The 27,371-nt window shown below is 37.9% G+C and overlaps 1 protein-coding gene across 1 annotated transcript in view; it reads right to left on the bottom strand.

Annotated features, from left to right (window-relative positions):
* Positions 1 to 27,371, bottom strand: part of Wdpcp (WD repeat containing planar cell polarity effector) — a 268,385-nt gene that overhangs the window by 79,659 nt on the left and 161,355 nt on the right. Inside the window, exon 13 of the mRNA XM_051200567.1 lies at positions 10,050 to 10,113. Coding sequence (XP_051056524.1) covers positions 10,050 to 10,113 — 64 coding nt within the window. The remainder of the gene's footprint in view (positions 1 to 10,049; positions 10,114 to 27,371) is intronic.

Raw genomic sequence — 27,371 nt, 5'->3', positions numbered from 1 at the left:
CTTCTCACCCTCCTGTTCATATTGAAGCATCCCGATCCTTGCTTGCCCACAGCTACTTTTCCATTCAAAGTATCCTCTCCCCAGGGCATGAAGTTCTGGATGTTCCTCCAACCCTGGTAGCAGTCTTCTTGGTACTTATTTTCCTAATCTCACTTTGTCAGTCTTATAGTTCTCAGTGGATTCTCACCACTCTGGGTCCATCAAGTATTCTTATTTTGATTCCAGTTATAACATTTAACACACACACACACACACACACAATTTTTTTTCCCATAGATTTGGCACAAGAGGAGATATTTACTCTGTGTACTCAACTGACTATCTTAAAGAAAGTGCACATCATGTATTAGCTAACTGTTCTGAGTGGAGACTTCCAATTAGAACTTCAACTTGAAAGTCTACGATAGGTTTGAGTCATTAAAGGCCAAAAAGTCACATATATTCATAACATTGAAAATTGCAATTCTACTTGATTAAATGCCGAGGCTTATTTCAGAAGTTAGCAGGTATAAAACTCCTCTCTGTAAAAACAGTGCCAAGGAAGCAATTCTATGTCAACTTGATCACCAAGCAAGTGCCTAGGAACAGCAGATGTAAGCCGCCCTACAAAAACTATGCCAATGGAAGACAAACTACCCAATAGTATTATGCCAAGGGAAGGCACAGATGGCTGGAGAGCAGCAGTTATAGGTCTTTTTATAGCATTATCAGATGGTACATTTGACATTCCAACTGGCCTTGTGCCAATGGCCAAGGTAGCTAGAGATGCCAACATGAGAATGCTCAGAAGGCAAACTCATCTTCATGCCATCCAAGATGGGGCCAGAGAAGCAGTCTTGGGTGGCTTTTATGCCACAATGAGTATAGCAAAACAATTATCTTTTCTGTCACAGTAATAATTGCTTTGGAGAGGCTACCTGAATTTTCAAACCCAGAATAATACTCTAAAGACACGAAGTCAGAAGCAGCATTTTGTGACCAGAGTAACAGGCTTTCAACCCACCCAGATTCTACCTAGAGAAAGCTTGGGCAGTGAAGAATCCAGAGCTGTGGCAGTAAGTGAAGGTGTATATTTTAAAAGCAACCTCAAGCTTCCACTAAGTTTCAAGTACAGGTCAAAGTTTACCTGTTTCTGAACTATTTGAGAAAAGTTGCTGATCTACTTGAGAGGACTTTACATTTCGTACAAAACAATGGAACCAGCACTGTTCATTTGCACCCACATAAAAGCAAAGAGTCAACTATTCTTGGCTGTTTTTTAACGCCCAACAGACCAAGTTTTGATGCTTTTAGTGATGATCTTTAATCTTATTTGGTCTTCTCTCTTATGTGAGCACCACATTTTGTAAGAGTACAGGCTACTTGTAGGAATGACCCACAATTTGAGATTCAGGTTTTACCTTTTTAGCAGGAAAGTCACAGTCAGGATGTTGAGTCCTTGCTTATTATGGCAGGTAGCAAACTATTTTCATTGGCTCCATTTTTGTTTTATTATTATTCTTATTATAGTATTAATTTGGCATTCATAGGTCAGACTGGTCTCAAACTTGCTATGTTGCTAAGGATGACCTGATTCTCTTGCCTCTACTTCCCAAGCTCTGGGATAAAATGAACACACCACTACACCAAACTATTTGTTCTGCTATTGATGAGTTATGATTGTTAGATTTACATAGTATTTGCCAATTTTCATGACAGTTACTCTTGTTCCCTCTGTAAAGGATATACAATTTTTGTAATATTATGAAAAATACTCTTAGAACCCTTAAGTAGCTTGTTTCTGCAGAACATTTCCCTAGTCATAGAACCTATTAGTAACTTTTACCTTATTCAGTGATACACAATGTTTGCCAAACTGTGACTCTGTAATTCAGGTGTTATTTTTACAGTTGAATTTATTTACTTACACATGTACCACTATGGATTAATAGCTACCCCATACATTCTGATACATTGTGGTTTTTGTCAAATTCATTTGAGATATTTCCTAATTTCTTCTGAGATTTCTTCTGAAGATCAGATTTAAAAAAAAAACAACTGTTATTTAATTTGTAAATACATGTGAACTTTAGAGGTACAAAATATTGCTGATTTATAACTCAGTTCCTTTGGATTCGTCTATCTTTTTTTTTTTTTTTAGATTTATGTGTCTCATCTATCATATGGCCCAATGTGGAGTTATTGAATAAATGACATATGTTTGCAAATAATGTAAATTCTGAAGTTGTTAGAAAATAATGTTGGATTCTGTAGCTTCTAAAACATCAGGAAAGTTGATTCACAAATATTCATAAATTTCTGCCTACTTTCTCTGTGGATTTCTACACCTATCTTTTACAGTTTCTCAACTTTTATTTCAAGTATTTAAAGTTCAGTTATCTTATACACAACTGTTTATTGTGTCGTTTTTTTAAAACTAAACTTTCATATATATATATATATATATATATATGGAAATGTTTTTATAATTTTTTTGAAATTATAGGCTTCTGAGCTCAAACTTTAAGATTTTTTTCTAAATGTTTGATATTCTAAATGTGTATTTCTATTTCTGATGAGAATACCTATCTGGACATTTTGTTAATCTTTTCTTTAAAACTTTGTGACTGCCATGAAATCATTATCTCTAGTGATTACTACCTTGATTCCACAATTACTTTGTAGAAGTCTTTTTCTATTAGTGTTTTTATATACTTTTTATTTATTTGTGTTACAACAATGAATTATATCCTGAATATATTTGAAACTACAACTTGCCTTGGGTCCAGTCTGATAACCTCTGACCTTTAAAAAGAATTAATTTTTACTTTTTAACTGGAAGGTATAATCTAGTTGTATCCAACTTAATGCATATGTTTGAACTTAAAATTAAAATCTTGCTACTTACTTTATCCTTTTCTGTTTTTAGACAGAATATTTTAATTTTTAAAATTTTCTGTATTGACTTTTGAAAGTTACATACCTACTGAGTTTTTCTTAGAAGAAAACCCTCTATTTGCAATAATATGCAATTTTTAAAATAAATTTTATTTAAGTTAGAAACAATCCCATTTTACATATCAATCCCAGTTCCCTCTCCCTCCTTTCCCATACTAGGGATACATCCTGGTTCCACTGCCAGAGGCCCCATAGACTGCCCAGTCCTCCTAGATGACACCCAGTTCAGGGGGCCTGGTTTGGTCCTAGGTTGGTTCCCCGGCTGTCAGACTGGGGTCCATGAGCTCCCACTTGCTCGGGTCAGCTGTTTCTGTGGGTTTTCCCAGCATGGTCCTGACCCCTTCGTTCATCACTCCTCCCCCTCTGACACTGGCTTCCAGGAGTTTGGCTCAGTGCTTAGCTGTGGGTGTCTGCTTCTGCTTCCATCAGCAACAGGGAGAAGGCTCTAGGATGGCATTTAAGGTAGTCATCATTCTCCATATAAGGGAAGGGCATTTAAGGTAGCCTCTCCACTTACAATATGCAATTTTAACTCGTCACACTATACCTAGGACTGTACCATTTCAGCAAAGAGGTACTAACCATATACCAGTATAATTCCATCTGCCATTTCTTTGTTAACATCATTAATTTTTACATTTAATAGACACAATGTTAATGACATAAATTTTACTTTAAATATCTTCTTTTTAAAAGAATGTGGATCCTTAAAAGCTAGCTTCACACAAATAGACACATAAAAATATACATATTTGTTGGGTACCATGTTGATATACTAATAGGTGCATATGTGCTTTATAATGTTTAAATGAGGACAAACATATATATCTCGAACATGTCAGTTAGGTTTCAAAAAACGGTAGGATGAAAAGACTGCTAATTCACATGCTTCTCATTTCCAAGACTTTGGTGTCTATCCAACTTCTGGTTTAAGCTTTTTACTCAGACCTTCATTTTTTTTTTTTTTTTCTCTCATAGTGTAGACATGTTGGTGATGCACTCTGTTACCTTTGATTTATTTAAAATTATTTTTATTTTATTCTCACCAATAGATATTATCACTGGATATATTTTGTGTTAAAAGATACCATATTATCTCTGGTAATTGTAGTTTCCACTGAGGGCAACTATAATTCACAACAGTTATTGGTATTTTTAATTTCTGTGTAAAGGCTTTTCTGTGCGCTGTCCTGTGTTGATAGGACAACTGCATTCTTGTATCTGAGTTCACTAGGACCTTTGAATCTACAGGCCATGCTTTCATGAAACTTCTACTATGGACATGACTAATTCTGCAAGCCATCCAGACTGTTCATTCTTTTGTTTGTTTTACTTTGTTGTTTTTGACATCGAATGGTTTCTATTCATCTATTTTTAAGTTAATTTACCTTTTCTAAAGCAATTCAATTTTCTCCTAAGCCTAATGGAAATTTTCCTATATTTTTTCAAAATTTTGACTTTTGAATTCAGACTTTTTCAACTTTCCAAAGTTGAAAGATTTTTAAATTATAGCTCCTGTCTATTCCATCATCAAACATAGATTCTTTTTTTCATACAATGTAATATGAATACAGTTTTCCATCCTGCTACTCTTCCCAGTCCTTCCTCCACATCCTCTCCCATGTGCATTTACTCCCTTTCTGTCTTTCATTAGAGAAGGACAGGCTTCTAAGAGATAACAACAAAACAAAACAAAATACAATAGGATAAAACAATCATCATAGCTAATTGGACAAGACAAGAGAAAAATAAAAGAGCCCCAAGGGCAGGCACAAGAATCATAGACACACTCCTTCACATGTTCAAAAGCCCCATAAAAGTACTGAGCTGAAAGCCACAGTGCATATGCACATGAGCTGGTGCAGACCCCTGCAGGCCCTGTGACCACTGCCTTGGTCTCTGTGAGTTCACATGATCTCCAATGGTTGTTTTAGAGGAACTTTTTCTCCCTCCCGGTGTCCTCTGTCTCCAGCACTCCTTCTGTTACCTCCTCAACAGATAGTTCTTGTTTCTAGTAAAAATCCCAACACATCAATTTGTTCATCATTGCTTTAAAACCTCAAGGCTGCTGTGAAGACACTGTAGTTATGACAGTGTTACTGCAGTTGGCTTTCCTTGTGATTATAAATCCAAGCAAAGACAACCCATCAGGATTCATGTGAAATAAAACAAAAAATTGTGAGAAACAGAGTATGCATGTGTGGGAAGGGGTCACTATAAACTGGAGGACACATACATTGCAACAGACACGCAAAACCCAATGAAGGGATAGAAAACCATGAGCTGGCTTTCCTCTGAGACCCCTCCTAAGCTGACAACTTCTCAATAATGGAGATCAAAGTGATTAGACAGCTGAAATGCCAGGCAAAAAGTCTAGAGTCCTACACCCTGACCACAGAGAAGACTCCAACGAACAAGCTGGGAACCAATTTGAAACCTTAAGAAAAGTTATGAAATTAACTGAAAACCTAGACAGGAAAATTACCAATGAAGATGAAAGAATAGGTAGCTTGGTAGAAAAATTTCAAAACATCAAGGAAAAATCCTGTAAAGAAATTCAGACCCTGAAAAAGAACCAGACAGAAATTCTGGAAATGAATAAACCAATCAATCAAACAAAAACAACAACAAAAACCCATAACATATCAGACAGCATCATCAACCTTCAAGATCATGCAGAAATAAATCATATTATTTATAGGAAAACAGGTATGTCAACTAAATTATGCCAATTTTAGAAAGACAAATTATGTTTTCTCTCATTTGTGGTTCCTACATTTTATAGAGATACCTAAAGTCTTGTATGTGTATATGATGCCAACGTAAATAAAATTATGGAGAAAAAAGAGGTGGGGAAGGGAATGAGAAAAAGCCTCAATAAACAGCATACATATGTAGGGAAACTTAAAAAACAACCCTATAAAAAGATGTCAGTTGTACCTAAAGTGATCAGTTAAATTCTATCAAAGCTTCAGTGTTAGTACAAAACCAGAAAAAGTCATCCTAAAATTCACAGGCGATCCCAAAGGATCTCAGATATATAAAGCAACCCAATTCCAAAACTAATTATGTCTTTTTCAAAGAAAGCCACAATTATCCTGACACAAAGACAGAACTAAGGACCAATGCAGGACAAAAGAAAGTCCATAAAAAATATTTGTCTATGTATAGTGAAACATTATTTTTTGACAAGAATCTCAAGAAAAGCTTACTGATGCTTGCTCCCTGAACTGCTTCAAGAGCCCTAGCCCATAGTTACATGACCAATGACCTTGAACATTTTTTTGTGCTTATGGATTATTTACAATTTTGATATTTTGAAATGCCTTGTGGTTTGTGCTGGTTTTTAGTTCTGGTATTTTACTATTTACTGGTTATCAATTCATATATCAGTATATTCACTCTTTCTTAGAATGCTGGGGCATTAACACTACTCACTGAAACTTTTTTGCAGTGGTTTCAAATGCTACCATTACTGTAGAGTAATTCAAGTACACAAATCAATCTATTTTCAAAGATATTGTGCCTAAGAGAACAGACTATAAAACAAGGCTGTCTTGATTCTAAGTTATCACGTATAGACATTTTAAAAACATACAAATTTCAACGTTGTCTGAAGCACAAAATCACACACACACACACACACACACACACACACCTCTTACAAAGATTTGAAAGGTGAGTGATAGGAAAAACTCTGGTTAGAAAGAAGTTTTGGTTACCAAGTCATTACAGTATGTCAGGCACTTCAAATATGTTAACTTATTCATACTTTGACAATTTATACATTGTTACCATTTTACAAACAATAAAATGGAGGCAAATGGTGTTAGATAAACTATACAAAAGCCACAGAGCCAATAGCTGAGTTTGGAACTGAATCAGCAGGCTCTGAGTATTGTTTTTAAAAGTTAATATGAGGGCACTGGTGTAAGGGGATGGACCTTACTCTAACCCTTTATCTGAGAGCTGGCTTTTTCCCTCTTATTCTCCACACTGCAGCCTCAGGCCTCCCTCTAAACGAGGTATAGGAAAACTATGGAATGGAATGCAGCCAAATGTTACTAAAGATTTTTTTTTTCCTAGTTTAAAGCACCGAGGGAAAAAATAACCACGGTATTTTTGTTTGTTTGTTTCTTGGTGTGTGTGCGACACTTGACATTTTTATTATATTCAAATTGCTGTAAATAAAGCTTTACTGGGACATGCCACACTTACTGTTTGTGCACTGTGGCAGCTGCCGTCATTCTATGATGGTAGTGTTGACTAGCTCTATAGTATCTGTAAGTCTTGCAAAATGAAATATTTACTACCTAGTCCTTTCCAGAAAAGGCTTGCAGACTCCTGATCAAAATTATGATCATATCACTCTTCTGATTCCAACCCTTTGTCAGGTTCCAGCAGCTTTAAAGATAAAGTCTAACTCCTTAATTCATATTTATGTGGTGATATTTTGTTTGTGCTCTAACAAATAAAGCTTAAGATCAGAGTACAAGCTAGCCACTAGCTAACCATATAGGTTTGTACAGAGACAGAATGTGATATGGCTGGGTGGAGAGAGAAATATAAGCAGAAGGAGGCAGGAGCTCAGTCTCTTTTCCCGCTGTGAAGTTGAGGAGGTGAGGTGTGGCTGTGGTTTATTATTCATCTCTCAGAACTTTAAGCATTTCCCCTATATCTGACTCCTGGCTTTTATTATTGAGACCTATTAGAACTCATGTTACACACTTAGGCCCCTCTAGTCTCAGCTGTCTCTGCCAGCCACATCACCTTTCTTGTCATGTTGTATACCTTGGCCTGTTTACACCACCAAATGCTAAAGTGGAAAGCACTGTTTGCAGGTTAACTGATCCTTTTTTGTTGGTGGAGTTTTGTTTGTTTAGGGTTTGGAGGTGGTGGTTTGAGACAGTCTCATGTAGCTCATACGGGCCTCAAAATTGCCGTGTTACCAAGGATGACCTTAACTTCTGGTCCTCTTGCCTCCACCTCACAAGTGGTGACATCACACCTGGTTTATGCATTGTGGGGATCAAACCCCGGACCTTGCTCATGCTTGACAAATACTTTGCCAACTGTGCTATGTCCCCAGACAGAGATACTTCTTTTTTTGTGGTCTCTTTGGTATTATTTTTAATCTCTAAGGAAGAGATGGCTTAAAGATAATAAATCCTTTGCAAGTAGAGATAATCCTGCTTATTTTATAAACTTTCATTTTTCAAAAGAGGTTGTATTTCTTAGAATATAGGCTATGAACCTCTGGCCGGATGAAATTTAAACAGTAAGAATCAATCTATATGAAAACATGATAAATTCTTTTAGATAATTTCAACATCAAGTCTCAAATGTACACAGTACTTTCATAAACTTAAACAGAGCTCCGAGGCCTCAACACTGTATTTTGAGATCGCTTAAAATAGACCTTGGCTAAAGGCAGTGTCTTAGATGAGGAGTGAAGATGTGCACTCCGAATACGTCTGTACTTTTCCAACTGAGCGTCTACTCATCCTCTCCTCTATTTTAACCCATCAGTAGAAAATCTCTTGGATTAAGGAGATTTGAAGGAACACAAAGACTTTCTCTAAATTGGTACTGGGTTAAACAGATTAAAATGCTGAAACAAATACAAAAATAGTTTAGGTGGTTTTGATGATTATATTTATTTATTAAAATAGAGGAATAAATTATAGAGTATAATATTCTGAGAGAAATTTTGCCCAGCCTCCCAAAACAATTGCAGTTCTAATCATTGTTCTTATCTGCCCTCTGCCCCCCAAATGAGACTCTCAACATAAAACAAGAAATATGGGCCAGGCCTGGTAGCTGAATCCCAGCACTCAGAGAGTCTAGAGTGAGTTGCAGAATAGCCAGGGCTACATACCAAGAATCTGTTGGAGGAGGAAGTCAAGGAGTAGGAAGCTGTGGGGGGGGGGGGAGATGGGAGAAGGGGAGTGAGGAGGACGATAAACCTCTATAGGAATAATACACAGCAGAGGTGAGAAGACAGGCAGGAAGGAAAGGTCAGTCAATCAGAAATGAAAGCTGTGACATTGTGCTGTCTGTAGCCCAGATTGTGATGAAAATAGTAAACCTTTGTCAATATACTGCCATGCCTGCCCAAGTGGAGAGTAAAACAAAGATGGAAAATGTAATGTTCATCTTTTTCAAAGCAATTACATTTTATGATTAATGGATGTGTAATTGATTTGAGAATATGAAATTTAAATTTTGTCATTTGTAATTTAGAATTTTAATACCAAAGTCAATGGAAACACAAATGACCTAAGGTGATGAACTCCATACATAGGAAATGGCAACACTTGCACAGTATCTTCACAGTGCAAAAGAACAGTAAAACCTTTGTCTTTGTTTCTTTGACAAGAGAATTCCCACTTTGTTCATCTGACCTCACTGGGGTGAAAGTTCTCATAAGACAGGAACGAGGGTGCGCAGGGTTATGGGTTTGGAGGAAGAAAAGAAAGAGAAGTGTAATTAAGTTACAATCTTAAAAACAAATAAACAGCCAGGAACCTTACAGTAGGCACAGGGTCAGTAAGAACCTGGGCAATGTCACCACTGGGCAGGTGACAAATAGCAGAGCAAGAGGGCGGTGGACTCAACACCTGTAGACTCGCTTTTCTCTCTAGTTATGCCAAAGCACAAGTGAGCATAAATTCTAAATTCTCGATGAAACCTGAGGGTTCAACAATACAGTATGGTCAGATCCCTGGGACACATTTCCTCCTGTGTCTTGGCTACTGCAGCTGCAAGTGTGCTCAAAGCAAGGATTAGAAAGACATTTAAACTTAATAGATGGAAAGGTGTCATTCCTGCACATCAAGGTTCATCGGGAGAAAAATTCAAGAATTATAAATGCCTTGAAAACATAAAAGATCCTTTAGCTCTGGCAAAGAAAATGTCAACAAGTCAAAAGATACTAGATAGCTATTGACCAGCGTCATGAAGGCAATGCTGCAAGCCATGGTAGAATAATGCCTCCCCTCCATGTGTCTAAGGCTACAAATGACACTAATCCCTTTTAATGGTCACAAAAGCTGACAACTTACTCAGCCATAGAACTGAAGGCACAAAAATCATCTCTGGGAATGACTTACCATAAACAGGTCACGAGCACCAATGTCAACAGCTAAGAGAAAGGCCTTTTCAAATCTCCGGTACCTGTGGTAAAGGTAGAAATGTGTTATTGTGAACAAAGCTATATAAAAGGGAAAAGTGGTTTGCTTTTTGTAATTATTTTGGTATTATATGCATTTTTCTGATGGGGAAAATACTTTCCAAAAGAAGGGTGTAGTCCACTGGGCTTTTCTGGAATATGACATGTTCTGACACTGGGGAGGAGCTCAGCATACGGGCCTGGGAGGCCCAGAGTGTGACTTCTGGGCAAGTTCAACTCAAAGCAGACTTTGCTGAATGTGAGGAGATGAAAACTTAGACATGAATCCCTCATAATTTTCACTTTATTGGGTTTTTAAAGAGAAAAATGGGGCTATAAAGAATATAGAAGGGTAAGAGTAATCAACGTATTATGTAACCACACCTGTTTCTTAGATAAAAGTTAAATACAATCTCAGCTAACTTGAAAAAACACAACAAATTATTTCTAATTTTTAAAAAGAAACCACTTTGTGCTCTTTTCAATGATCATATTTCTTTTTAGAATTTTCTTTTTTGTTGTTGTTTTTGCTTTTATTTTTCAAGACAGAGCTTCTCTGTGTGGCCATGAGAATCCTGAAACTTGCTCTGTAGATCAGGCTAGCCTTGAACTCAGCCCACCTCTGCCTCCCCAGTGCTGGGATGTAAAAGCATGTAACACCACCATCCAGCTAAAATTTTCTTTACAGAAGTTTTATCGTTTGCTAAAATGTGTAATAACAAACAAGTTTAAGTTAAGTGTCTCTACATAAAGCACATTGCAAACACTTCAAACAGGGTTTGGCCACACACACTTGTCTTTGTTTTGTCTGAATGCAGAGACTCATATTGATAGAACTCATCTGTTTTACTGATCCTCAAAACAGTTTGTAGACTGCTCACTATTGTGTTTTGTGTTGTACATTGCAGTGGTAGAAAAGTCAGTGATATTTTAAATTAGAAAATAAGTGCTAAAGATTGACAGTATACATTCTATATACAAGGTAAATAACTTATTATTAGATAGGAACTGTTAGGTTCTGGAACAAGTTCCATATTAGGCTTGACATCTTATGTCCATTTCTCCCTGTTCTTACTAGTAACCCAAGTATTTGCCCAAATGTTTCCTAGCTACAGGTCCTTGGAATTTTGTTTTGAGGGAAAAGGAATTTATTGCAGCATGCTGCCTCATTATGTACGCAAGGAGAATAGAAAACATTGGTGTGGGAGGGTGTCACATAAGAAGCAAGTAGCAAGTCCAAGTGCTTGTTCATGCCCTTGCCATTTTGCAGACCACTGTCCACTCTGCTGCAGTCCTGATGACAACCCCCCCCCCGCCCCGTGACATTCCAGCAGCAGTAGCCATCCACTTCAAATGATTTCAAATCTGACTGCATGAGCCACATCCAACCCTATAAAGTGCCCCTCCTGAAATCAAATGCCTTGGTTCTTCCCTCTCCTTCACGCCTTGTCTGTCTCTGATAGAAGCTGGTATTCTATAGTCTTTAATTTCTCTACTTACTCCGGTCTCAAGAATCACTTACCATTGACAATTCCCTATACCTGGTTCGTGTGTGTGTGTGTGTGTGTGTGTGTGTGTGTGTGTGTGTGTGTGTGTGTGTGTTGGAGTGATGGAAGGAAAAGAGTAAATTATATAAATACAGAACTCATGAAATTCTCAAAAAAAAAAAAAATCCCCATGATTTTAGCTGTAATAGTGGGTATGTGATAGTCTTGTGTTATGGTTTCATTTGCATTTCCCCAAAGATTAGTGGTGCTGAGCATTTTGTATCTTTATTTGCTAACTGGGTATCTTTATTGCTATGTAGCATCACACTGAATGTTGAATCCATGAGTCTTTATTTGTAATTCTGTTCTTACACATACACACATTTATTTGTTCCTAACCAATTGCCCCGTTACCAGTATAGAATGTGCTTTTCAAATCTCTAATAAGAAATTCTATCTTAATGACCATTTCTATTACATTTTAAAAGCATTATAATATTCCATTAAGTATCTTCCTTTTTAGTTTTCTATTTCCTAAATGCCCTTGGTGTCTTTCCTTCTTTCCCTATTAGAAAGCCTTTAGCTGAGGCAGCAGTGGGTGTTGTATGTGTTTGTTATGTTTCATATGTGTGTGTATGTAGAATGTGTGTGTATGTAGAATTCAGGTGGGTGTGTGCATAAGACATGTGTAGACACAGCAGGCACTTTCCTAACTGAGCTATCTAACTCTCTAGTCCTGTCTTCATATGCCTCTACAGATACTCTCAGAAATGATGTTCCAGCCTGAGCCTGGCGAAACAATCTAAGTGTCTGTATCGGGCCCTATAGAAACCACTAGAATGGTTAAAATACACAACCATGGTTTTGAAAGCAAGGTCTGTCATGGCCTTCTAGCACCAGCTAGCCGTTTAGGGATTGCAGACCTCTGACTGCCCCCATTGACACTATCATACTGAGGAATGAGGAACAGCAGAGAAGGAAACAATAAATATCACAGTGCCTTCTTAGCAAAGTTTAGCAGTCTCAATCTCATTAAGCACTGCCTTGACTGCTGTATTTCTAAAGGTTATTCAATCAGTTTTTCCCATTTAATGGATACTTCAATTCTGGGAGCAATTCCTGGAGCTCCTTCCTATTTTTCATGACAGCACCACTCTTATTTCTATCCTGGCATCTATTAGAATATGCTTCTCAGGTTTATTACCACTGTAGGGGTGTTACTGCCTAACAGTCCCAGCTTCTTCATTCTGCAATTTATTGTCCTGTTTTCCTGGTATAGCCTCCTTTTCTATGAGTGGCTCCCAGGCAATGACTGATTATTCCTGAGTAGACAGATATTAAAGCTGTCCTGTTTCTAGGTGACTTAAGAATGACAATAGATTCTTCTGATGGGCAACTTTGGCTTGATGATTTCCAGTGTCCTTCCCTTAGCAATATTCTACATTGGGTTAGTGGGGTGGGGACAGCACAGGGGAGTGATGTCTACCAAGACAGTGATCTAACTGATTGCTGCTGGGTAGTGCTTATCCTCAGGAAGGTGAATGAGTGATTGAGTGCTATACAGTTAATGGCTCTATGGGAGCCTCTCTGGTAGCTTACAAAGGTCATCCTTCACTCGAATGGCAGGGATAGTTAAAGTGGAACAGCTAAAAGAGTCATCACAGTGTTTAAAAGCACTACCAAGGCAGTTCTGCTCTGTGAAAGTCAAGGATACCTGGGATCCTGAAATAAGGAAAGGATACATCTGCCTGGTACATCACTCCTAAGGATGCCCAAACTGCACAGCTCTTGAATCTAGAAGACGCTGCAGAGACCTTTACCCACACACAGTACAACATACACTTCCCCTGGCCCCCTCGGAATATGCCTTTAGTACTTTCCTGGCTGTGAGGCTGATAACTGGGGGTATATATCAGTACAATGAGGTAGGGACATCCTGACCAGAAGGTAAAAGACTATATACTCACAGAGTTGTATTAAGACAGTCTCTGTCACAGGAGCATACCTTGGAATAACTTCTGAGCATGTTTGAACATGGGACCGTGAACAGAAAATTGGCGAATAATGCAGTGACATTGAAAGGGCTATTTAACAGGATACAGCATGTATTCTGTCAATGACCCAAGCGATGGAATGACTATCCTAGATGGCTGGGAAAAACAAGGACCAGTACTCAGTGAGGTGGAAGTGTCTGAGTTGTCACAGAAAAGGGAGACAGTACATTAAGGAGAGGATGGGCACGTTGTTGCCATAAGATGAGTTGTAGTGGTAGTGAACACAGTTGATGACCACGGACTTCTGGCTTTGCTCCATTCTTCATTGACATGAAGTAGCTATACTCTACACCTGTGTGGAAAACTAGATTTTTAGCTGCTAACAGGTGCCCTGGATAGTTGTGTTGGGATCCAAAATCCACCTACACTGAGAATATCCTTGTCACAGGCTGCTCCTAGCCAATGGATGATGGACCAACGCTGCTAAATTTGGTCCATTCCTGGAGACAAGGAACCTATTACCATTATTCAACCAAGCTCCTAGAATCTCAATCGATGCAAACATAGCTTTAGATTTCATCCAAAGACTTGGGTGACTCTTGTGAAAACTTCTGGGGCTGTTTCTTTATGTAGCATCCACATGGCACGTATAAAAATCCACAAGTTCGAGCTACCCCAAAGCAACCAACTCAAAAAAAATGGCATACTGTCTGACTTCCTGTTCTCCGATCTAAAAGGCATGTCTAGTTAGAAATCGTGTTATTATAATCCATGGTTCTTAAAAATTATCAATTTCACTTTTTCTGTAGAACAAATTACAGGTGCCAAGTGTTTTCTAGTAATCATCATTAGATATAACACCCTGTAAAGATAGTAGAAGTAAGCCATCTGATTTCTCCATATACAATTAAGGAGTGTGCACAGGCCTCAGTCTTTGGAAGAACCGGAATTAGAATAATATCCCTCTATTGCAGTGCTTTGGAACAAGGTCTCTGTAGCCCAGGTTTTTGCCCTTGCACTCAATCCTCCTTCCACAGCCTCACATGTGCTGAGATTATGGGTCTACACTAGCACAAGCAGTTCCAATGCTCTTTAAACTCCAACACTAATGACTTAAACGTAATTTAAAAGAGGTCAGTTTCTTCACTTAACAAGTGACAACTCATCTAAGACATCTACACTTTCTCCTGAACACACAGACCCAACACTCACTAGTGCTGGAGCTGTGTTACAGATCTCAACAAAAACCTTTGCTTACAGGGCATTCTCAGACTTGGGGAATTTTCCTCCATAAGTCCATGTATCTCTTATCTCCTGGCCTTGTTTCATTCTGTGGCCATGATAAAACTTTTTGACAAAAAGCACCTTGAGGAGGAAAGGGTTTACTTGGTTCACACTTCCAATTCACAGTCCATCACAGAGGACAATGAGGACAGAAACTCAAGAAGGAACCTAGTGGTCGGAACCATGGAGGAATGATGCTGGCTGGCTTCTTCTGGTTAGGGTTTTTGTTTGTTGGTTTGTTTGTTTAATATATGTGTCTGAGACCACCTGCCTGAAGAATGATGCTACCCAAAGTAGGCTAGGCCCTCTCAAATCAGTTAGTAGGAGAATCCTCCACAGACAGGACTTAGACTAAGCTGACCTAGGCAATTCCTCAATAGAGGCTTCTCTCAGGCTGTGTCAACATGATTATTAAATCTAATCAAGACCTCCCTTTTTATTCCACCTACTTTTTCCATCCCCACCTCTTCCTCTTTGCCCTTAAATCACTTCTTTTCTTTCACTTTCTCCTCCCTCATTCCCTCCCTTTTATTTTCATCATCTCAATACAGCTTCCACAATGTTTGAATCTTAGTAAAATCCAAACACATCATTCTGGCTCCTCTATCTACATTTAATCTTTTACAATGTCAACAAACAGCCTTCTGAATTTCTCTTGCTTATGAAGTAAGTGGTCTCTTTTGCTTACCTGCATTTGCAATGAAACTCCACAAACATTTAAAAAGTAATGTTCAAACAATCCAATTAGAAAATAAGCAAAAATCATCCAGAGGGTATATAGATGGAAAGAAACACATGAAAATAGGCTCACTCAGTGTCATTTAGTCATAAGGAAAATGCAAACAAAAGCCTCAATAAGCTATTGCCCCATATCTATTACTACAACTAAAATGAAAAGCAATTATGAGAAACCCATTCTGCTTGTGGGAATACAAAGCACACAGCTTGGGCACAGTGGAAACAACAAACATGGCAGCCAGCGACCTAGCAAAGGAACAGTCTTCACAAAACCCTGAAGCTTTGTTTTTTAAGGGTCCCAAACAGGACACAAACAAAATGGCCATTGGTGGGAAATTCCCTGACCAGCGAAATTATACATTTAAAAACATGTTAGAAAGTTTTGTGCATAGGAAAAAAAACAGCAATATTCATTTAAACATTTATGAATGAAAGTCTTTCTCCAACATCGCAAATGAAAACAAACCTGGGCTCTGACTTAGACCTGCAGCAACCTTACTCACTGGGGAAGCATGGTCAAAGTCTAGAAGGTTAGGTGCAACAGCCAATGTTTTTGTGTTCAGCAAAAGCTAATCAAGAAAATTATTTTTATCCCTTCCACAAACTCTGCTGACTTTTTTTTCTAATTTTCAGAATTCTTTCAATTTTTCCAACTGAAATGAAAAATACTTAACTAGCCACTATACTTTATTCTGAATGATTTTTACAGAGGATCCCCTCAGATACCACGAAAGAGTGCCTTCATCCTTCCTACTGCTCTGCTCTCAATACCCAGTGTCCACCTTTGCACACACAGACAGCCTGCGCTCAGCAAAGGCTTCAGGCACACATACACGTCTATTTTAACAAGCTGGCAACAGCTCATGGCACCTGTTGTTTCTCACTTCTCTTGCTCAAACCCCACTGTGCTATAGCCCATCTCTTTTCCACTAATTCTCTGAAGCTTTCCTTCCATTCCATTGGTAGGTCTTTCACGATGGCAACACTTACGTAACATGAAAGCCATGTTCTACAGAGCAGAGCCTACAAGCATGACTAATCAGTGCAGTTGGCTCACACATGGCTCTTACTAAACTATCCGAACTACATTCAAATGATAAAAATCAATCATCCAACATTTTGGAACATAGCAAGTCAAATATATACCTATCCTATAGATCTTAATAAAGTGTTTTCATGACAGAAAGGGTGGAAGAAATTCAAAATAATTTTAGTCACCTACGCATGTGGCCATAAAGTATCAAAGTTTTAAAGAGTAACCACAGGCGAGTTGCAAAAAATAAAATAAAATGCATATAGTCGGTAGATGGGAAAATAGATGTATACACAGTGGACTAAGAAGCATTAATGCTGCAGACATCATTAATAAATAATTCATGCATATCCTTGAATATTTATGATGTTGATGGGTCACTTAATTTGTCCTGAGCATGTGTTACAGCCTCAGTAGCCATCAGCAAGCTCTGTGACTGAGCTCCATTCTCCACTCCTAGTGTGTGCCACATAATAAATATCTGTGGAATAAATTAATGATGCTTATTGTTATTTACATTTGAAGCAGGGGGTCACTATATAGCCCAGCTGTCCTGGAACTCTTTATGAAGACCAGGCTGGCCTCAAACTCACAGAGATCCATTTGTTTCTGTCTCCCTAGTGCTGAGGTTAAAGGCATGCATCACTGTTGGGTATGGATAATACTTACAAAGAAATAAAAAAGTGAAGAAATACTTAATTTTACTGTAAAATATTTTCTAGGAATTTACAACCTTTAATACATGCCATGTTCTAATAGCAACTTGAATGCCGTTTTCTAAAAGTCTCTTCTGAAGAAATTATAAAGAATATTGTTTTTAACTAATGGCATTACTTTTTAAGAGATGGGGTCTTGCTGTATAACTAGCGGTGAAATCATGGCAATCCCCATTCAGCCTCCTGAATCCTGGGGTTATAGGTACAAGGCAGCGCACCCAGCTTTCACTCCATCACTCTTCAGCGGCACCTGATGGGCCCTGTTTTGAAGCGGTGGCTTCTAGAATGAACTTCTAGAATGAACATCCTTTCTCTTTGTTTTATTTCTTGGGTATTACAATGTAAGGGTGATAGATTACTTCTATGTTTGTGGTTCTGAATTGTTTGACTTTTATTTTATGAACATAAATAGCATTTATAAAAATAAGAGTTGATTGTGTCAAAAGCCAAAAGTCATCTAACTAGACATATTAACATCTAGCTGTTGACAGCAATTAGTTTCACTTATTGATATATTTTTAATTTAAAAATTTTAAAGTTTTAAAAATTAAAAACATACTAAAATTGAAAGCAAAACAAAAACTTAGGAGTGTACATGCAATTGTGAAACCAAACTGGAAAATACACATAAAGAAAGTCTGGTTTTGAAGACACAAGACCTCATCTGTTAACAAAAATGTTTTAATGTGTGGTCATGGAAGCAAAACTTGGGTTCTCATGGCTACTCATCAACAGATTGTTCACCATGTTTCTGTGGTTCTTGACTCAAGTGCTCCATTTCCAAGAAGTCTTTTACTAATTACTTTTTTTAGTGCTATGACAAAATGCCTGACAATACTGAGGGTAGAGGGCTCTTTCTGACCAGTTCCAAAGGGACATAGATCATTCATTACAATGGGAAGACATGGCAGCTGGAGGGTGAAGTGGACGGCCACACTGCAGTGGGAGAGACATGCCAGCAACCAGCATGGAACAGTGCTGCCCACATCCAAGGCAGGTTCCCCCCCCCCCAGTTAAGCCCCCCTGGAAAAGGCCAGCACACCATGCCCAGAGGCACGTTTCCTAGGTGACTCTAAATCCAGTCAACTTGACAATGAAGATTAACCACCACAGCAGTACTTTCCAAGAATGTAGAAGACGGCTTATTATTAGAAAACCTGTGGATGAAATAGCTATCCTTATAGAACAGGGCAGTGCAAGGTTAAAATTTATAGATTTAAAGACTTAGAAAATGTTCAGTGAGACAGGAATTATGATTGGCATTGAAGGGGGACAGAAATGCATAAAAACATAACAGTGCATAGGACAACAACAGCGTCGTATCAAGCTATGAATGAATAGCATCTTTCCACTGAATAAGACAAAGGAACCTTAACATAATTATTCAGGACATAAGAATTAGAGTTTAAATGTATGACGCACGGGGGCATGATGATTATCTGTAGACAATTTTATACCCACCTCAGAAGCCAAATCAATTGCAAAATTACTAGAAATGAATTTTAAGGTTCCAAAAGAGTTATACACTATTTCTCACATACCAAGAATCACCAAGTTATGAATTTAATTAGAAGATAAAAACAGCAGTATTAGCAGAAAATAAAAAATATAGTACTAAACAGGAGATATGTCTGCAAAAGAAAACTGTGGAGGAGAAACTGAATAAATGAAGAGAACTTATTTTCCTAAACAGAAGAATGAAGCATAGAAACCTATCAGTTCTTCAGTAAATTAACACACATATTCATGATATTTATGGCATGCTAATCAAAATCCCCAGAGACTTGTTTAAGACACTAGGGCCCATCTGAGAAACTGAAACGTATGACACAGGAACACTATGAAGAGCTAGCTCTCCATATCATATCTAAACTGAGGCACACACCTGTAGTTCAGACCCCTTGGTCCTATGGCTAGTCTGGGCAACATGGCAAGCCCCCATCTGCCCTAGGTCAAGTCTCTGTTGCTGTGATAAAACAGCAACCAGAAACTTGTAACAGGGAGGGGAGCTTACACTTTGCAGTCCTTTATTGAGGGAAGCCAGGGTGTTTTACAAGAACCTGGTGACAGGTACTGAAGCAGAGACCATGGAGAAATGTTGCTCACTGGCTTCTTTCCCATGGCTTGCTCAGTTTGTTTTCTTATACAAGCCAGGACCACTGTCCCAGGCCTGGCCCCACCTACAGTGGGCTGAGCTTCCCTCCTCTGTAGCACAAATAATAAAAAACCCAGAGACAGATATTGGGTTTCAAGCTTCAAGCTGAAGATCAGAAAAGCAAAACAGCCAAGCCACTAGCTCTTATCTCTGCCTTGGGCTGGAAGGGTTAATCCTGCCTTTAAGAGCTCTACCAAGCCTCAGACTGCTGCCTTTCCTCAGTGTGGCTGGAAACTAATCTCAGAATGCAGCCTGAGTCACTGGGCTCCTATCTTTTATAGACCTCTCTAGTGCTGGGATTAAAGGTGTGAACTCTGTTAATCTTTCAGACTGATTCACTCTCCTGTAGCCTTCGTGGCCTTGAACTCAGAGATCCATCCTCAGTCCTGAGATTAAACGTGTGTGGCACCATTGCCTAGCTTCTATGGCTTTGCATTCTAATATTTCAGGAGATCTTTATTAAATCATAAATAATATATCACCACACTCCTCAGTCATATCAGGAGAATACTCCATGGACATTCCTCCAGGACAATTTGATTTTGGGGGGGATCAAGTCTTCATATGACAGTCCCTCTTCCCAGGTGTGTTCATTGTGTTAAGTTGGCAAGAACTAACCAGGACACCACCTTTAAAAAAAGTTCTAACAAATGAAAGAGCTAACTGTGTTGGCAAAGGAACATTACTGTCAGAAGGAACAAGAAGTTAAAGCAAGTGTAATTTAACACATAAGAGAGGACGGAGAAATGACTTGTAATACCCTGTGTTTCCATGCCCAGAATCCATATAAAAGCCAGGTAGGCTTGGTGGCCTGCTCTCAACCCAGCTTCCATGACACAAGAGATCCCTAGAGCAAGGAAGCTCGACAAACTATATATTACACACAAACCCAGTCTCAATAACAGCAAATGACCTAGGATTTGCTATTGTTTTGTTAAGAAGACTAGTAATTAAGATTACCTGTGATATGTCAAGTTAGTGGTCATGCATGCACATGAGCGCACAGATCTACCAGATGAGTTCAACTTTGTGACTGCTGTCAAAAGCTGTCTCATAATTTTAGTGTGGCATAAACGTGGGCTCAGCTGTCATGAGAACATTATGAATGTGGTATTAGATAACTGCCTAGAGCTGGGAGAAAATGAAGCTGGATCTGTACATTATTTATTATGCTAAATTATTTTCAGAGCACTGGAGGAATAAAATGTGAACATAAAGTCAGAGATGACTGAAATAAATAGGTTACTGATTTTTAAAAGTTTTCTATAATCTCGTAAAGATGTAAGATGGCAAGCAAGAAATCACAAAACATAGTAATATTATTAGTCATTTAAAATGTGTATTGAGAGAACAATCACAAAATATGCAATGATTGAAAAATATGTAGCAAATGGGTTTTAAAAATATTTGCAATGTATGATACCAAAAGCAAGAAGAAAAACAAAGATTCCATAGCAGGAGTGGGGATGAGGAGAGGACCCTGAGGTGAAGAAGTGAGGGGAAGATTTGATCATTCCCTTTTCTAAAACATAAGGCTTAAATCAAAATTTAAAAACAAACAAAACAGGTAAATATTCCAATAGAGTAAACAGAGAAGTCACAAAAATAAGCAAAAGTAGATCAATGAATTTGGCAAGGATCTACACATTTGCACTAAAAACACTAACAAGGATGTTCGTAGCAATCTTATAAATAAAGCCCAAAGCAAGGCATGAGGAATGAGTGAGTAAATGGCATATCCCTGCATGCCTGTCTAAATATCCACAAATGAGCTCAGCCTGAACTACAAGAGGTTTTCCAGGGGCCAGATCAAAGTTAGCATTCCACAGGAACGTATGAAGCTGATTCCCCTTCACCAAAAGGAGCCATTTCCCTAACTTCTGGCAAAAGAGTATTAAAGTGCACACTGGCATTCAGGCTCCCTCAGGGTCTCAAGTATCTGTTACAGAGTCCCTGCTGTCACCTGAGTCCTTCTCACCTCCAGCTCACTGGCTTCCCTGCCTGCAGCACTCATTCTCCTTACGGCCCTGGCATTGCTGCTATGATTTCTCTATGTGCTTGTCATGCTTAAAAAATGGAGTGAATGAATGAATGAATACCTAGCTACCAGGATAAAGGTTAACAACTGAACTGTCATGGGAAAATGAGTTTTCTTCAATACAGTGGCACTGGGTACATCAACCACTCCAGGACAGGCCTCACGTTGAGGAACAGAGAAGTTGACCAACACATAATGAACTCCACAGTTTTTTTGTGTGCTTTTATTTGGTTACAGTTTGGTGGCTTGTTTGTTTTTGGCTTTGTTTTAACTTTGGGTTTTTTTTTTAATGGGGGGGTTGTTGTATTGGGTTTCTGTTTCTTGACAAAGAACTTAAAGTTGAGTGGGTAGTTAGGGGGAGAGGTTCTGGAAGGACTTGGGGGGAGGGGAAGAATATGATCAAAATATATTTAAATTTAAAATCATTTTAAATAATTAAAATATATCATATAAATTTCTAAACATTTACCCTATCAGCTCACTCACTGATGCTTTTATAATATTAGAATATACATTTCACAGGCATATATGCTGTGTTGTGGAATGAAGCATTACATGGGTATGAACGGAAGGCTGTCTTTCTTGTTAGATGTAGCATTTGTCATTTGATGATTACAAGTGTTTAGTTATTTATCAAAGACCTTTCTGCTAAATGAAAACAAATTTCATGGACTGGTTTGTGGTGATATATATTTTTAATAAATACTTAAGGTTTTGAGGAAATTGTTTAAATTTAAGTATAGCACTAGCATCTGTCCAGGGATTCTGATACCCTCTTTGGGCATCTACAGGCACAAGAGACACAAATGGTGCACAGTTATACACATGGGCAAAGTCTCATACATGTAAAACTAAAACATATCTTTAAAAAATAATTATCTTCTCATTCCTATACAGTGGCTCCCAAACTCTCAGTGCTAGGATCACCACAAATGAATTTTACTTCCAAAATGATTAAGTCCATATGACAAAGAACACTTGTCTCATCTTCCTTTGGCACTCAAGAAACATGCTTCCCAAACTGTAGGTTTCTGCTGCTGTTTGTTTACAACAGGGGTTTGCAAACTTTCTCTGTAGAGGACCAGATAGTAAATGCACTTTGAGGGGTACGCAACCCTATCACTACTATAGCTTTCAAGCAGCCATAGATGTTATGGAAACAAATGGGCTTGGCTTCATTCCAATGGAATTATATTTACAAAACTGGGAGGCAAGGTATAGTTAGCTGACTCCTGCTTTATATAATCAGCCCTGGCACCTGTGGTCAAGGACACGCAGTGACTTGAAATGGGGAAATACCTATTTAAATTGGGCTGTAGGAAGATTAACAAATATCCAACTAGCACAAATTTGAATTTGGTACCTCATGTTACTGTGGGAGGAAGGATTCCTGGGGGAATGTGTGGACCTAGTGAGTCCTCCCTGGCATGGGCAGTGTCAAATACTACTAACTCGATCTCAGAAACACAGAGTCTGAGGGGAAGACACAGAGAAGAGAAGATGTTCATCAAAGGCATAGCACTTCTGCTAGACTGGTGGTACCAGTTTCCACAATCTGTTGTTCTGTGTGGCAACCACAGTCGATAACAGTGCATTGTATGTTTCTAATTTGCTAAAATATAAACTCCTCTTTACAGAAAGTGATGAATTGATGATATGTCAGATATGCTAATTAACTTGATTCAATTCACACTATTCCCTATAAATACACAGAAGGACTCTTTGTTAATTAAAATAAATGTCAAGTTTCAAACAACGAAGAAAACCTTACTACTGTAACCCATGAGTACTACTTTAGGGCCTCAAATCATAATCTCCATAATCTCATCACTTCTTAGGATTGCCTTCCTTTGGGAAACAATTATTTCTTCCTAAAGGAAAGACTAAACACAGATCAACATCTTTATGTCTTTAAGAAGTTCTGACTACAGGTTTGTTAAGAGAAAATGGCCTCAGGCTAACATTAGGCAACATCTGCTTAGCAATGGCTTAATTCAGAGAAGTACCCTTGGACGACCTAAGGTCCCAGTTGCCTAACACTGCCAAAAGTGCATTTCCTCATAACCAGGTTGCATTCAGCGTGCAGGCAATGGTGGTTATGAGTGAGGGTCAGCACACACTGCTGCTGTGAATGTGTCTCACGATACCCCACCTTCTCCATTTACTATGACATTCCCATAACTGTGCACATGGATGGACTTGGGAAACCTAGAACTCACTAAGCAGGCAAAGCTTAGCTCAGAGAACTTACGTCTGATATTACAAATTCAAAGGAACCTGAAGTAAAAAGAGTGTGGCTTCTCAGAGACCAGAGGAGCCTCAAAAATAAAAAGAAATTTTACTTCCAACTGTCTCTCCATTAATAGTTAAATAGCTTAAGGGGTTTTAAAACCTGAATTAGATGAATACATTTTCTGTGTGTTTTGCCTTTATGCATGTCTATGCACCACATGCATGCTGATTTCTCCACAGGTTTAGAAATTGGCATTCCCAGGGGGTACTGGGAACTGGATCCAGGCCCTATACAAGAGAAACAAGTACTCTTAAACACCAAGTCATCTCTCCAGCCCCTAATTATTTTTTTAAGTTATGTACAGGCTTTCATTTTAATGCTGCAGTTTTCAGACATTAAAATGGAGCAGATGAACAACACAGGCAGACATCTCAGGCTTTCCTTTAGTAGCATGTGCTAAAGTTTTTTGTTTTTGTTTTTTTCATTTTTAAAGGATTATCTTATTATGCACACACGCGAATGTTTCTGTCTGTATGCGTGCATGTACCCACAGATTCAGAAGAAGGCATCAGATCCCCAGGCATTAAAGGTAGATGTGAGCCACCTCATGTGCGTGCTGAGAACTGAACTCAAGTCCTCTAGACGACCAGTTGGTTTTTGCTGCTGTTATAAATATCAAAACAGAAACAAAATAAGATTGGGGGGCGGTGCTCAAAATTTCAGGTTTCAGTCCATGCGTGGCTTTCCCTTCTTCCTGAATTATTAGTATGGCTATTAACTCCAACTCAATATATACTACTCACATTCTATTACAAAAATTTCCAAATACACAAAGTTGACAAAACATGCATGACTCATCTATGCTCTAACACCACTTTATGAATATTATCACACATCTAGCCCCTTATTTATTCCTATCTACATCAATTCATTTTAATTTTGTGTGGAATTGTAAGGGAAAACATGCATATTCTTACATTCCTCTATAAAACTTAATATTTTTTTATTTCTAGGCAATGAAGTCCTCTTCTTCAAATAGCTTACTATTTTATAAGCATTTCAAAAGCACCTGCCTTTATGTTACAATCATATTAGCATCACTGTTATCAGAAAACAGTAGCCTTAGATTTGAAGAGAAAATTAATTAAACTAAACCATTAACTCTAGACATTATCCAACTTCTACATTAATGAAGTAAGTGCTTGCTGTGGAGCACATTCATGTAAAATGTTTGCATTTTCATTAAATCAGTATTTACTTGTTCCTATGACAGTTTCTATTTGTTTATGATGAAAAGCTCTTACTTGGTAATGGTTCCCACTAAGTGCTCTGAAGACTATTCAATCTCATAGAGGTGGAAAGGCCAGTCACCATTCTTTAAGCATATTTCAGGCAAAGCTGCGTTTATTTTTTGTAGGTGTCCTGTGGCTTAACAATTTTTACAAATAGAATATTATTTCTTTAATTTTATTAAAGCAAACGCTTTATTGAATGATCTATGCCACCTGGGAACATTATGCTCAGCAATTCTGAGCATAAACAAAGAGTTCTCAAGAAAAGATATAAGTATTGCAGTTTAAGTATGTTTGAACTTGGATCAAAGCCAAGAGACACAGAAAGATGTTTGGAGAATTGCTCTCCAACAAGAACAAAACCTAAATTGTATACAAACATTTGTTTTAACAACCACACATACCCTTGTCTATTAGTGCAAAGTCAGACTGTGACCCCAGCCTTTGTCTGCTGGATCAAAGTTAAAAAAAAAAAAAAAAAAAGCAGCATTTCACTCTCACCAGGAATCCCACCATCCCACCTGAGTCCCACTCAGTAACTTCAGCTGCTTTCCTAGTCTCCCTGGGGCTCCTTTCCTCTGCCTCAATGTAAAATGCCCCTAGATGACCTTAATTCTTTAATAAGTTTTTAGGGAGTATTAAAGTAATGACTAGCCAAACCAGAGAGACTCATGCAATCTTAGCACGTCCCACTTTTTGTTGAAGGCATTTGACCTGTTTCATCTCCCCTAGATAAAACTTCTCAGCAGCAGATTAAACAAAAGGGTGTTTCCAACTTAGGCTATCTCATTCAGTTTCTACTGACATACATTCCTCTTTTCTTAAAGCCCTGTGTACCCTGTTACTGAAAGAGAAACTAGGGAATTTCATTGGAACTGAAAGCATCCAAAAACAGAAACATGAAAAAGTTAGCATTTCCCAAGAGAAACATCTCACAGGACTAAACAGAAAAGTTTGAATATGATACTGATGACAGCAACAAAAGTCACCCAGTTTAAAACAACACAGAGGAAGAAATGTTCACATCCACAGAAGGTGAGATTCCTAGGGCAGAGGTTAAAAAAAATTACAATAACTGCTTTAAAGTTAAAGAGGCCAAAACCACAGTGAGGCTGCTATGCATACACTTTCAAAACTTCTTATTCATATTTACTGTTTTGAGCTCCTAGGCAAGAAGTTAGCTCATCAATTTTCCCTAAAAACAAGAAAAACAAAATAGCAAAGAGAGCAAAGAGCAAAGCACTAAGTTCAAGTACATGTGACTTTGACCCCAATATTTTTAGGATATGCTCATGCATGAAGACTGCTACATTTAAGATGAAGACCCTCTTGAAATGTGCTAACACCATTCAGATAAAAAGGCAAGATTCAATTACAGATAATAACTCTTGCAAAATATTAACATTTCCTAGCTTCCAAAAATACGATTTTCTAAAGGCCTCACTGCTGTGCAGAGTTCAAAGTACTACTTTATATAGAGATAAAATTAATTATGGAGCACAAATGTCTGTATAACAGTAGACCTCCTCAAGCTTGAACAATCTGAGTCCCCTGGAATTTGAGACATTTGACCATCTGTCAGTCAGCCTATTCCTGCACAGACAACAACTCACAGTTATTCAGGAAGCTAGTATCTGAAAACTTAACAACCAGGGATGGTAAGTGTCTTTAGGAGAGAGTAAAGAGCAGCAGAACCAGCTCTAGATCTATGGCCACTTGTTATTCATCTAAATAAGCTGATTTTCTAAGCCTGAGGCTATTACTTCATGACATGATAGCACTTTATAAAGTTGTTCTGGTAAAAATAAATAAATAAAAAGATATTATCAAAGTCCTTGAAAGTACTACACAGCACTTTAGCAAGTACATTCTTAGTAAAATCAATTTCATACACTCCTTCCTTTTTGTAAAGAGAATTCAAATTTGTTCTATAGAAAATATATACAGAATATAGTAAGTATACATATACAACTAAAAGAGAGAATTTTAACAGATCTGGTATATACCATTCATCCTAAGAAATGGAATATGATTATGTATTTGAGTATCCCAGTTACCTGTTTTCATTCCAGAATTTAATTTTCATGCTATTTACCTGATTTTAACAGTAGTTATCATAGCATTTATGAGTCTGTAATCTTTCTATCCAAATTTTCATCTTCCTGCCATCCTTCTCTGTGAATATATGTCTGTCCTCCAACTTCTAGAATATCTTTCTCAGAGCAGTATTTGACATTTTTATCAAACTGTCAAATAATCCCTAAGGTTGAAAGAACATTTATGTACGTAAAGG

This window comes from Phodopus roborovskii, unplaced genomic scaffold, assembly GCF_943737965.1.
Source record: "Phodopus roborovskii unplaced genomic scaffold, PHOROB, whole genome shotgun sequence".
Taxonomy (NCBI): Eukaryota; Metazoa; Chordata; class Mammalia; order Rodentia; family Cricetidae; genus Phodopus; species Phodopus roborovskii.
The sequence above is the reverse complement of the archived record's forward strand: the minus strand, read 5'-3'. Positions and strand labels throughout refer to the sequence as shown.